This window comes from Trachurus japonicus, chromosome 6 (genome assembly GCF_045865225.1).
Source record: "Trachurus japonicus isolate A0001 chromosome 6, Traja_1.0".
In the NCBI taxonomy this organism is placed as follows: domain Eukaryota; kingdom Metazoa; phylum Chordata; class Actinopteri; order Carangiformes; family Carangidae; genus Trachurus; species Trachurus japonicus.
The window spans coordinates 17,175,360-17,188,938 of NC_140912.1; the positions used below are offsets into that span (position 1 = coordinate 17,175,360).

The 13,579-nt window shown below is 41.5% G+C and overlaps 1 protein-coding gene across 8 annotated transcripts in view; it reads right to left on the bottom strand.

Moving 5' to 3' along the window:
• The window catches only part of shank3a (SH3 and multiple ankyrin repeat domains 3a), a 141,435-nt gene that overhangs the window by 46,473 nt on the left and 81,383 nt on the right, over positions 1–13,579 (bottom strand). For all 8 annotated transcript variants that reach the window (XR_015036004.1, XM_085779436.1, XM_085779434.1 and 5 more), the window contains one exon: positions 94–207. Coding sequence is in view for 7 of the 8 variants with exons in the window: in XM_085779436.1 (XP_085635562.1) it covers positions 94–207 (114 nt within the window). In the remaining variant the exon portion in view is untranslated. The remainder of the gene's footprint in view (positions 1–93; positions 208–13,579) is intronic.

A 13,579-nucleotide genomic window follows, 5' to 3' on the forward strand; every position in this document is an offset into this window, starting at 1 on the left:
TTAAGGACTGAAAACTTTGCTTTTCAGCACCAAGGACAGCGCCATGTATGCCAACGAGTACTTCACACCATGTTCAGTATATGCATGTCTTACCTAGCCGTGGGTCAAACTGCCTCATCTGAACTTCTTCCACACAGTCTGCCGGGAACCAGCCTGTCCTCCCTTTGACTGTGCCTTCCCAGAAACCTCCTTCTCCTATACTCAGCACTGATAAACAGAAAAAGGAAATGGAGAAAGGGGTTAAATCAGTCAAATATGGTCATAAAACAGAATTAGTTGTCTTCACTGGGAGGTTGTGTAGTGTTCATAGTCTTGAAAAAAAAGAGACAAAAAACGACAAATAGCAGAGTGAGGTATTAAGGATTTTATGCTCTTGGTTCATAATTTATAGTGGAGTGTGCAGAGAGAGAGAAGGTAGGTGGAACAGGAGAGAGAAAGGGAGGAGAAAAATGCAGTTTTACAAATACACAAACTTCGAGTGCACTGATACAATGAGACTCTGTCATGTGAAATAATTGGTCTATAACGAATGTGCCTTGGGTGAGGTGCCTGGGTAACACAGGTTTTATTATTTCATATCAATAAACAATTTGTAAATTCAAATAGATCATGAAAGAAAGGAAGAGGGAGCGATGGTAAAAGATAACAAGAGGGCGGGAAGGAAAAGGAAGGAGAGAGATTCCCTCTAAGTTCCACTGTGGTAATTAGGGATGAATGTATAGTTGATATTGATCTTCCCTCCAGGACTGAGCCAGCATGCTCATATCTACAACACTCATCCATTATCTCAGTGCACACACACACACACACACACACACGTAGACACACACACACACACACACACACACACACACACATACACACACTCCAGAGTTTACCAGCTGGAACTGAGGCTTTGCCTGAGAGAGCCCTTCTTCTAAACGGGTTGCTAGGATACGGGCAGTGTGATGTTGCAGCCGGCAGACAACCTGCTAAATGATGTAGTCGACTTCCTCCGAGCCATATTCTACTCGGGAATGGGGACATGTCACAGTGATGTAACCTCAGGCACTACGAGAAGCAACCAACTGGACTTCATCAGACTTCATCTTCATCTTGACATGATAGTAAAAACTCAAATATCATCCATTCACAGGATTCCTTGAGTCTTGTAACAAATGCACCATTTACTCAAGAACTTACTGGTGCTTCAGCTAAAGGTCAAGTACATCCACTACTAATATAAAGGCCAGAGCATGAATGTACATGTTAAAATCAAGGCTGTTGGAGACATTTAGATTTTAGTATTTACTAAAGTTGATCCTCACTTAAAGGGATAGTTCAACATTTTGGCAAACTGGCCCATTGGCATAATCCCTATAGTCTTAGGAGTAGGTTCTTTACCTTTATTTGTCGGTGTAAGCTAATTTTAGAATGGCTCAGCCGAGCCGGGAGCTGCTCAGAGCTACGCTACGGAGGCTAGTGGGATTTCTTGGCTTCCCTCATCAAACTCATCAAATACACAATACAACAACTCCAAAACGCTCTGGTGGACAAGTTGTGACCACATTCACCACGCTATGAGATAATAACGAAACATTACGAGACAGGGTTGTTTTCGAGGCAAATGCAGAGACTGCTTGCTGAAAATCTGCCCCCGACGGGAACGCGTGGTGAATGTGCAGGTCACAACTTGTCCACCAGAGCGTTTTGGAGTTGTTGGATTATGTATTTGATGAGTTTGATCAGGGAAACCAAGAAATCCCATTTGCCTCCGTAGCGTAGCTCTGAGCAGCTCGCGGCTTGGCTGCGCCGTTCTAGCTTACACCGACAAATAAAGGTAACGAACCTACTGCTAAAACTATAGGGATTATGGCAATGGGCTAATTTGCCAAAATGTTGAACTATCCCTTTAATATTCTCTTTTACATAATCAATGGCTAAATGTTGGGCCTAAACAGAGCATTTCAGAATAAAAGTAGGCTAAACACGCTCAATATTGTTAAAATCTTGACACAGCTTTCCTCTGCCAGGCTGAACATATATTACACTAGCTAAGAGAGAAGTGGTGTTTGAGAGGGGAGATTGGCTGTTTATCGACTCCCTGCTGTAAAAAACATGACACTCAGCACACAGAGAATACATCGACTGATCCTCCTCTCTGATCTCAGCTTAACAAAACTTTACACTGCCTGTCTCCTGAGAGCAGACACCCCCCTGTCTCTTTATCCTCTCTATACTGTACACATCTTTCTCTCTCACTCTCATTCTCTATTTTCTGAATGGTTTTCTGGCCGTCGTCTCTATTGCCTCCTCTTTGTCTCTGTCAGTGTATCTGCCTATTGTAACGGTGTCCCTGCAGTGGACAGGTGCTGGCTGTGTTCTCTGTCCCCCACTGACAGAAATGAAAGAAAAGGTGAGACCTTTGATTGAGCTTCTCGGTCGCCCTCGCTCACTTCTCTCGCTCCCGTCTTCCCCCACATTACTAATCCATTTCTTGTTTCTGAATCCTGACACAATCGCCTGACAAACTGGACAGGACTGACCACCGAGTACCGAGCCTGAGCAAAATCGACTATTTTAGAATACAAAATATATCTGCGTAAACCTCTTCATCATATACTGTAGGCTGCTGTTACTCCACATATGCACACATGAATATACACATATAGGCTACACATACACATATGTAATGTACATTCAATCATCCTCTTCCATGAGGTTTAAACACAGTGAAGGAACTGAAAACTGAAATCAAGCCAACAGATTGAAGCATTTGCGCTCACTCACACTCACACACAGACCCATTTACAAGCACATGGTAAACAAAACTGTCACTGTAACACTCCTAAGAAGTCCTTAATTAAAAAGACTATGGTTATTATCTTGGCAAAATTATACTGTTAAACAATACCACGCATTTCCAGTAAATCTGTTTCAAACACTGTCATTTTTTGTAATTGGCTTCAGTTCATATCTGGCACAAACACATCTACCGGTGACCACGTATATATTTAGTCTATATTACGTCACACACAGCATAAAGGCCTGCATGCACAATATGTCCACAGGGAGTTCTGGTGCTGCATCAGTAGCCTCTACCTTACACTGCTACTCTGTTTTGGTGCTTGCCAGCACTGTGTTGGCATGACAACTGTCCCTGTGATGAATCAGATGTGGGCTCACAGGAGCCAAGTGGCAGGAAGGAACTCAAACAGTGCATGTCTGTGCAGGAGGATTTACAATATGTGTGCCATGTTTATGTTTTAGTCCAACCAGGCCACTTCAGGACGGCTGCCATGTGGAGAGCTACAGTTGTAGATGGTGGTGGGAAAAGGCCTGTAAACAGACACACTCTACACCGTGGCACAACTGTGGCACACAAAAGGGCAAAACAAGTGGAAAAGAAGATTATATATTTCTTCTGCTTGGTAAGATTACAGTATGACACAGTATCTCTAGCCTCTAGCTGAGTGGTACAGAGATCACTTGTCCCATAGCAGTATGTTCGAACTGAATGGTCTTGTTCTTTTGACTATGTTTGAGTTTTGTGAAATAGGGGATAACATTAAGAACTGGTTACCTTGGTCAAAAAGAAGAATGCAGTTATTTGTTTAGTGGATATCTCCTGCACTGAATAGGACAGGTTCGTTCAGGCTGGTGAAGAACCTCACTTAGCTCCTGTAGGTGGGACTCAGTTTCACAGAAACAATAGAGATAATTTAAATCAGTATAAATTCTGTGTTTTCCATTCTACTGGGAGTTAATTAACTAAAAGGCAATTCACTACATACGGCAGTCGACACATCAGCTGGACTCCGGCTTTTCTTTCTGCTGAACAAGAGGTCGGCTTATCTCCACAGGCAGAAAACTGTCAAAGTGATTCATAATCACCAGGCAAACCAGTGGGACATGCCTTCACACAGTCACATATGCAAACACATATACACATCATTGCACATATGGTAATGCATTGAGTTACCAGAATATTATGTCCTTTTTTACAGTAGTAGTGCCGTGTTGTTCTACCTCTAGAACTGGGAGTGATTCTGCATGATGCTGGATGCATCGGGTGACGGTGTTGTTCAATGTGCAGTTATTTGGACAATTGTTGCAACATCAACAGCTGCACAGTCTTATTAGAAACCTGCTCTGTCTCTGGATTAACTGCAGCCTTGAAGGACTGAAACTGGTCATTAACAGCGTCAAGGTGCTCCTTGAGCCAAATTCAGATTATTTAATCATGAAAATGCAAAAAGGAAATAAATTTGTCAGCAACTTTTTCATTCTGCTCAATGGTCCAGTTTTGATGTGCCTGTGTCCACTGCCAACTCTAATCTTATCTGTTAACCTCAGCACATATAGCTGGGCAACACACCAATTTTTTTTTCAGTTACTAACTTCATGAATCTCTCAAACAGCCTAAAGAATCTATTTGAATTTGGACAAAAAAAAATCACAAGTGCGCCAACATGACAAAAATAAAATATTATTATTATTCATTGCTTCATTTATCATCACTGGACTAATTGTGGCAATGTATCAAGACCCCCAGTGTGATCAGCCTTTCGACTGCACACAGCAGTGGCATGCTGATGTACAAGCTCTACTAAGGTGGGTCATATAATAAACTAAACTCAAATATGAAGAATCAATAGCATTTCAGTGCAGCATACACAGCCACTAACACTCAACACTAGTACACACATTCATATTGTTCCACAGAACACAGTGCATGATGACAATTAAATGTTCCCACGGTAGATTTTACTACGTCTCACTGGGCCATTACTAGAAAATTCTAAGCTTATATAGAAAAAACACACAAACAAAGCATGAAATGTGGCCAAAAAGGAGGAGAGACATAATAGAGCTCCCTAGAGAACCAAACAAAAGGAAAATGTGTGACAGAAAGACGCTTGCATTCAGCAATGACAAAGAGAGATGGGAGCCAGCTAAAGACAGAGACAAGATGACACGGGGAAAGAGCCATGTTTCGTCAAGCGTCTAGTTATTCATGATGGTCCAAAAAGTCTGAAGTCTGGTGTGTGTGTGTGTGTGTGTATTAAAGCCTGCATGTATTACCTCTGAGTTTTGCCCTTGGTTAAGTCAGTCACGACTCCAGGTTTAAAAATAGCATCAGTGAGGATGCAGAGCTATTTATACTCTTCACACACCCTGTCTGCTAGCTTCAATGCATCCCTGCTTGAGTGTGTATGTCTCCGACTGTGTGTGTACGTGACGACCGATTGAGCTCATTTTAATTCTTGCTTTGCTTTGCTCTATTGCTTTGAGCTGAGTCATTCATTTTCTTGCTCCTTCTCTTTTCATGGTCGTTGTTTCTCTGTGCACCAACAACCACACACACACACTCACACAGAGTGAGGGCGACTTTCGTGAGTGAATGAATGAATGAATGATAGTTGGTGAGAAGGGGAGGAAACTTCAAAACACACTCACATGAACAAACATACACTCAGATGTCAGTTTATTAGGAACACCTAGCTAGACATAATGTAGTCTAACACAAGAGTGGCATGACAAATACTTCATGATGATATAATGTTCAGTTTTTGATAAAGTGTTTATTTAATTGTGTGGTTATTTTGAAGGCTGTAGATTATGCTGCGTCTGTTGTTTTAAATGGAGTGGATAAAATAATAGAAACACCTGTCAGCAACACAATGCATCACCAAATTCTACATCCTCCAAAAATCATACAATCAACCCCCCTTTAACACGGTTTCAACAAAAACACAACACTGAAACCTTCATGCAGGTGGCATATAATGTTGTATTTGAGTGCATTATTTTTGGCTAGGTGTTCCTAATAAACTGTCAACTGAGTTTCTGTCAGGGGCAACAGTGAGTGCGTCAGACTCCTATGTTTGTCTGCAGAAACAGACAATAAAGGATGCAGCTGTGCTGAGAGAGCCTGATGGCGCTCTGCCACTGATGCACTCACACTGATTCAGAGACAGAGGCCATGGAAGACATGCCAAAGCCAAAATACAGCTTGATTTCCATAAAATGCCATGTTAGGATTTCTGCACATTGGATTTGCTGTTAGAATAGACATGTTTTTTTCAGTCTTTCTTTACTGAAAATCATTTTACAAATACAATATGACAACAATACAGACAGACCCATCATATCTGTGAACATGTTAAAAAAAAACCTCAAAATGTATAGCAGTAATAGTGCTCTCTGCCAATCTACACCTGTATGTTGCTGCGTAAAGCATTTTCTTTAGTAATTTCAAGTCTTTTATGGAACATACATGTATGTACACGTTGCATTTATGATTTATTATGAAGACAGGTTGTATCCTGAAATTTGTACAATAAAAATACAAGTTGTTTTGATAAAATATTATAGGCAATTGAATAGAAATGTTAAAATTGTAAGTATAAAGTAAATACCACCAAATTTACAACATTTTAGTTTGAAGTAAAGTATAAAATGGAATTTTGGGGCTTTAAGACATTCCTCTATCCAATTTACTTTAATTTAAATGCAATAATGGTAGTATTATGGTATCACTATGGGTAAATAAAATACAGTACTAAGTGGATGATTGACTAGCTTGTGCAGCCATTTAATTCATAACTGCTGAATGAAGGGAGGTGTGCTGCTTCATTGAACATTATGTTCAGATAACCTGCCTCTTCACTTTGTCTCTCTAGATGCAGTGCATACAATTTTTAGTGCAGCTAACAAAAAAAGTCTGTCCCTTGCTTTATAATTTTTTCATCTCCAGTGTTAAACTGCAGCCAAATGTGCACATAAATTGTTGCAGTTTTATATACAAAAGAATGACATTTAAAATGATGGGCTGTTGCATAATGCAGACATTATAGCATAGGGTAACTGTCAGATGGAGTGAAGAGATGACAGCAATTAGTGCACATACACCTGGTAGCTTGCTCTGTTTCATTCACACACACACACACACACACACACACACACACACACACACACACACACACACACACACACACACACACACACACACACACACACACACAACACACACACACACACACACACACACACACACACACACACACACACACACACACACACACACACACACACACACACACACACACACACACACACACACACACACACACACACACACGTAAATACTTGTAAGCGGGAGGTGTCAAATGAAAGTCAGGCTATATACTGTACATATTTCATCCTTCTGTTCCCTGCTAATCACTTGATGCTCGTTCTGTGCTTCTTAGTCTCCTCTGCATCTCTTTAGCATAAGAAGTAACAACTACTCTCTAGTGCTGACAGGTGTTAGCATGTGAACAATTTAAAGAATTGGCTTCAAATTAAAGGAGATAAAGATGCTGTTGTTTTAAGAGTATTAAGACCATTTTTAATTATAAATAATTGTGCAACTGTGAATACATCAGTGTAAATCCACCTGTGGTCCTGACCCCTGGGTCAGCTCCCAGGAGGAGGTTCGACTATTCTCTACCAAAACAAATGATGTTATGATCTTTTACTGAGAACAGTACACTATTGTGTGTGTTTGCATGCTGGGTACAGTAAGTGGGAAGACTTGCTGAGTAAGGATTTTTTTTGAAGAAAGATTTAGCATATAGCTCAGCCCCCATGGCTGTGTGAATGCGTGTGTGCAATAATGTGCGTGAAGGTGAGTGTGGAGAGCATTCCAATAACCACAGTGTAGCTGTTATTAGATTTGGATCCCTGCACTCTTTATTAAACCCTGGTTCAATTCAGTGTAATAGAGAGAGTAAGAGAGAGGGAGGGGGGGAGTTGCGTCTTGGACAAGGGTGACACAACCAGAGACATGTTAACACCTACAGCGCACCCACACAACACACACGGCAAGGAAGAGAATGGGGGATGACTACGCACAGTTGTGCAGCAGGGATGGTCATTACTGGTTGTATGCATATACTCTGCAGGGGGAACAGAGGAGAAGTGGAGCCATATAGCTGGAGTAGTATATAGGTTTTTTAAAAAAGTAGTAAAATGGAGGTGGACATGGACTCCAGAGTAGAATTGAAACTGAATGAAACAGTGTGCCTGTAAATAAAAAGCAAGAGGGACAGTCATACAGCTATGAGTCAATTTTGTGCAGTGGTTTGCTGCGTGATCAGCCTCACAGGCCTTCTTTTGCTTAGAAGAGGACGAGGGAGTGTCGCAGTCTCTGGCTCATCATAATTCAACAGAGAGAGAGAGAGCGAGAGAGAGAGCGAGAGAGAGAGCGAGAGAGAGAGCGTCGGGGTGGGGGTGTTGTGTGAAAGAAATAAAGACTTGATGAGTTAAAAAAAAAAGAACTTGGAAACAATAAGAAACAGCTTTTTTGTGAATAACAGTTGAGTCAAAAGAAGCGTAGCAGAAGAAGCAGCTATAGAGAGAAAAAAAGAGTATGCAGGGACGCAGAGTGGAAGTGTAAATTATAGTAGGAGGAGGACGAGGAGGTGTGGGAGGGGGGATTGGGGGACTCCAAGGCTGACTCAGAGGGATCCCTCTTCTCCTCTCCCTCCCTCCCTCCCTGCCAGGCAAGAGGGGAGCTACATGACATTCCTCTACTTGCGTTCTCACTTGCTTTTTATTCCATCTCTCATTCTTCCTTCCTCTCCTTCTGTATCAACCATCAGGTGGAGACAAAAATAGAGCAGGCTGTACCCTCTGTCTTTACTTGCTTTTTTTCCTTACTCCAGGGCAAAATCACAGAAAAGCCTGACAATAGTCAGCTATCATGAATATCTAAATGTACATTAATGCCAAATGTGGAGAAATTACGTCTCAAGCGTTATTTAGATAAAACTTCATGACAATGATACGCACAGACAAACATACTGATTGACAGCCTTAGTAAAAATGTCTCCCGCCCTGCCACTGTTGCCAGCACAAAAATAGTGGAGTCTTCCATCAGCATACTCCTGATTGATTAGCTGTAGACCAACCATTGATTGTCTGTTGATTGGTAATAGATTGGTGATATATAGTTTCTTGTTAGTCGTTAATCACTCACCTAATCGTTTAATAGACCAGTTGGACTGCCACATAAATGATGATGTTTATGCCATGACAAATGAACAAGCTGTAATGAGTTGATCAGCGCCCATGCTCAACGCCCAAGGCTCAACTGCATATTATTATGTGAGGGGAGAGTTGTGTTGGTCACTGAATTTGAGGACTATAATTACAAGGATAATCTCACAGTCCATTTTCTCGTTTGACTGTTAATTTCAGGGAGATTCTGCATGCATTTGTATGAGGTCAAGACCCAAGGTTTTTAAAAACTTGTTAAAAGCTACTCTCCCTGACACCGCTGGTTAAGGACGTGACCTTTACATGTGTAATTTCACACCCACGACCATGCAGAGTAGGTTGTCACAGTGCAGGACAGAAAGACACCTGTTGCTAACAACCATCTGGAGTCATTCAGTCAGCTCAGCGCTGTCCTCGTCATGTCCACCTCAAACCGTGTGTGCTGCATTGTACATGATAGACTGATTGTTAGTCAAAAGCATATCAGTGTTTCTGTTGAATATGTATCCGTGTTGGTGAATGGCTCCTGTTTATGCAGTGTTGTTCCTGTTTATGTTTATTCATATACTGATTAACTCTGCAACTGCTGTTTCTGGTGAGTTTCTAATTGGCATTTTGTATGATGCTACATCTCAGTAAATTAGATGTAGGTTAGGCAATCATGGTTTTTAATTTGAATGAGCGGACAGTGTACCTGCACTGTATGGGCAAAAAAAAAGCAAGCAAAGTGGATGAGAGTGTAATAGGAGGACAGGTGGTGTGTTCAGCAGGGAGCAGGTAGGTGTGTGGGCGGGACTTTACACCCTGCTGCTACTCTGATTAGACAGCTCGAAGGTTAGCTGTGACATCAGTGTCCTTGCCTTAGGCTTGTGACCCTGGTCAGCATCAACAAAAGGAACACACGCAGACGTTTGCATAGCTATCCTTATTAGGACTACACTGACATCCATTCATTGTTTATGTTTACAACCTAACCCAAACCCTAACCATAACCAATTCATGCCAAACACTAACCTCAGAAATTACTATTCAATCGCTCATTCGGGCCAGGCTTTGGTCCCCAGGAGGACTGTTTAAATTAAGACTAAAGACACACACGCACACACACAGCGCTTGGAACATTATGAATCACCAACGAGTGAAACCCAATGCCAATAACTGACTAGCCTCAGGTCCATAATGTGATAACATTAATTTCTCCTGGGTAACATGGGACACACACTCTAAAGCTCTCACTTCAAATACCCCCCTACACACTACATTGTGCGATTAAATATCTTTGTGGTCCGCCAGGCTTTCCCTGTGAGGTGCATGAGAACATACTATCAACAGATGTGTTGAAGTGTGCTTTTGAAGTATAAAGCATTATTGTTCACCTTTCATTAAACATTTCTCACATCTGTGGTTCATAAAGGTGTAATGGTAAGAAGAATGCTCCTATAATCAGTGATGGTGTCTATTGATCTATTAGGAAATAGCTCACAAAAGTAGAACCATGTGTAAAAAGATTTCCATCATCATTCTGGCCTCAATAAATATTTTTTGGGAACAGAGCATACAGGTTTTTGAGGAAAAAAGGGAAAATACATAATCTAACTTTCGTTTGTGCTATAATCTCAGAGTAAAAACCTCAGATATCACAGGAATTGAATGACTCTAGGTTCAATGAGGTTCGGGAGCACCCGACTTCCAAACTAGAATAGGGGGGAAAAAACCCACACAGGCACAAGGAGTACAGACAAACGGCACAAAGTAGCTTTACTTTGTAAGGCCCAGGTATCAAACCCAGAACCTTCTTGCTCTGGGGCAACAGTACCACTGTGCCACTGAAAATGTTGCCTAAAAATAAAGAAATTAAGTCAATTTTGTGTTTCTGGCCAACAACAACAGATGCATGTGCATTGGACATACAATGCCAGGAATGGCAATTTTGGATAATGTAAGTACACCACTCAAAAACATGTAGAAAATAGGCCTGGTCATTACATATCATAACTTTACTGTGAATAAGCTTTTCACATGTTGAAGAGTGTTAGAAGTCAGCAGGGGTTCTCTTCAGACACTCACATAGGCTACATCAAAATTACATGTGATAGCTCTGCTTCCAAGTGCTGTCATACTGCACAGTTACTTTCAGTGCATTAAATACACTAACACAGCTCAAACGTTGTGTGAGTCATGTAAGTGAGGTCTCACACTGTGTTCCCGAAGTGCAAGTAAATGAGTGGAACACAAATAGAAACTATTGCAGATCATTAACTGCTAAATAAACAATCAAGAAATACCAAATCTGCATGAATCCTTTCATGCTAAACATAGAAACATAACTGCGCATGTATGTGTGCATATACAGCAAGTATACAAAGAAAAGAACTGAAAGATGGGCAGAGAGAGGCAGAGAGAGAGAGAGAGCGTGAGAGAGAGAGAAAGAAAAAAGAGAGACATTTCTTCAATTTGTGCCTCAGATATTAGGACAGCTGGTTGCTGAATACTTGAAGGATGCTGTTTATCTAACTTGTGGAAGGCAATTACTTACACTATGGTACACAAAGACACACACACATACAAAGGCTGGCACACAGGCAGACACAAATTTACGCATTTGCAGGCGCACACACACGCAACAGCCAAACAGACAAATTCTGCCAAATGTCATAATAACAATGCAACATTGTTACCAAGCCTAGCGTCTACTCTGCAAACAACAATGAACAGATGCTCACACATAGACAGACGCATGCATACAGACTGCATGTGTAAGACACAGAAGACTTCATGCTACTAGCGGACACAATGGAAGTCTAATTAATTCACCCTGAGCTCACTGTGGGGAGCTAACGGTGATATTTAGTCTAAATTCAACACTTAACACTCAGGCTCTCATCCAACCTGATTTGCATGCAGGAGATGAAGAGGAAATGGAGGAATATTTCTAAAAATCAAGGCAAAAAAAATGTGCAGGTGAAAAAATATTGTTCCTCAGAACCAAATGGGTTTTTTGAAACTCACTAAAGGCATAATTTGGTCATTTTTATTTCTGTCTTAAAATGACATTTCATTGCTGAAATGCACTTAGCACCTGTTGCTTGGTAACGGACAGATGCATATGCATTTTAGTCTTAATAGCAAACTGTGTGGTCAAAAACACAATGCATTGTGCACTGCTTCATTTGTATGATCTTGCTTAAAGCACACATATACAGTAATCTACAGTACGCGTATGCACAGCTACTGTTTGAAAGAATTAAGTACACACAAACAGAAGCATTACTTCAGAGAATGGGTTCAACAAAGCTTTTGCATTTCTATGTCAGGTGTTCAGTATGCCACCAAAATGGTATACTGTGGGTGTTCCCATAGATCATAACAACACTGATAGCTGCTTTCTGAGCATGTGTGAAGCTAGACCTGGAATAATCCATTAAAAACACAGTATGTGTATATGCGTTTGTGGTGGTATAGCTAGCCCAGGTATCCTCCACTGCCCATAGCAGTGTTAATATTCTGCACACACTGGGTTCGGCCAAACCCCATTAATCATGTTTGTGAATGTCTAATCTCAATGTTACTTGCGCTGGTTTCATTTTCATGGCTGTCTGCAAGATTTATAATGGCGTTTGGAGAAGGTGTATGCGGTGTGTGCGTGTCTGTGAGATGTAATACACAGTTACGGAAGCATGCTCTTAAATGTGTCACCTTGTTGAGGAGAAGAATGTCCTGAATGTGCAGTTAAAGCTCCTGGAGGGAGCGGGGGGTCATCATGTTTATACACACATCTGTTCCTTTGAATGTGTTCTGGTGTTCCCGTGTGTTTCCTGTCGGTACCTGCGGTTCTATGTTAAGTTGAAATGAGTGTGTACACACATCTGTAGGTGCACACAGTGGGTGCAAAACGCTTGATCAGGTTACAGTGGCATGTGTCCTCGTTTGTTACCATGGTGACACTAAGAAGCCTTTCAAGAGATGTCCATCCGAATGATGAGATCAGATTAGAGAGAAGAAACAAACAGGGGTGAGCAGGGGAATGAATTTGGAAAGGGGATAAAAGAGGGCTGGGGGATGGACCTGGTGGGTCTGTTAATGGACATACCCGTCAACATTGGGATTTGAAAATAAGGGAAATTATCCGCGACCGCGCCGCGGGCAGTCCCACCACCCATGACCCTTACGTTTTTAGAAAAGTGTACAAGACACTTATAATTACCCCTAGTCAACCACTTACAAACTACAAGATGGTTTTCACAGCTCCTACTTCCTGAAATTAGGTGGGCATTTTTATTTCCTGTCCTTTACTATTGGGTGAAGTGATTAATCAGCTGTCAGATCATTGTACTGAAGTCAGGCACACCTGATAATCACTTCATCCAATAGTGGTGGACATGATGAACAACACTTTCGATTTCTTGGCAGGTGGTCCGTGTCCATCTCCATGCCCAGCCATCTTCACTTTGCACTCGCACTTGTGATTTTTGAACGTCGCAACCTGAGTCTCGTGAATCCTTATGCATACTTGGCACGCTACAACTACTGTACTGCCACCTGCTGGGCCGGAGGG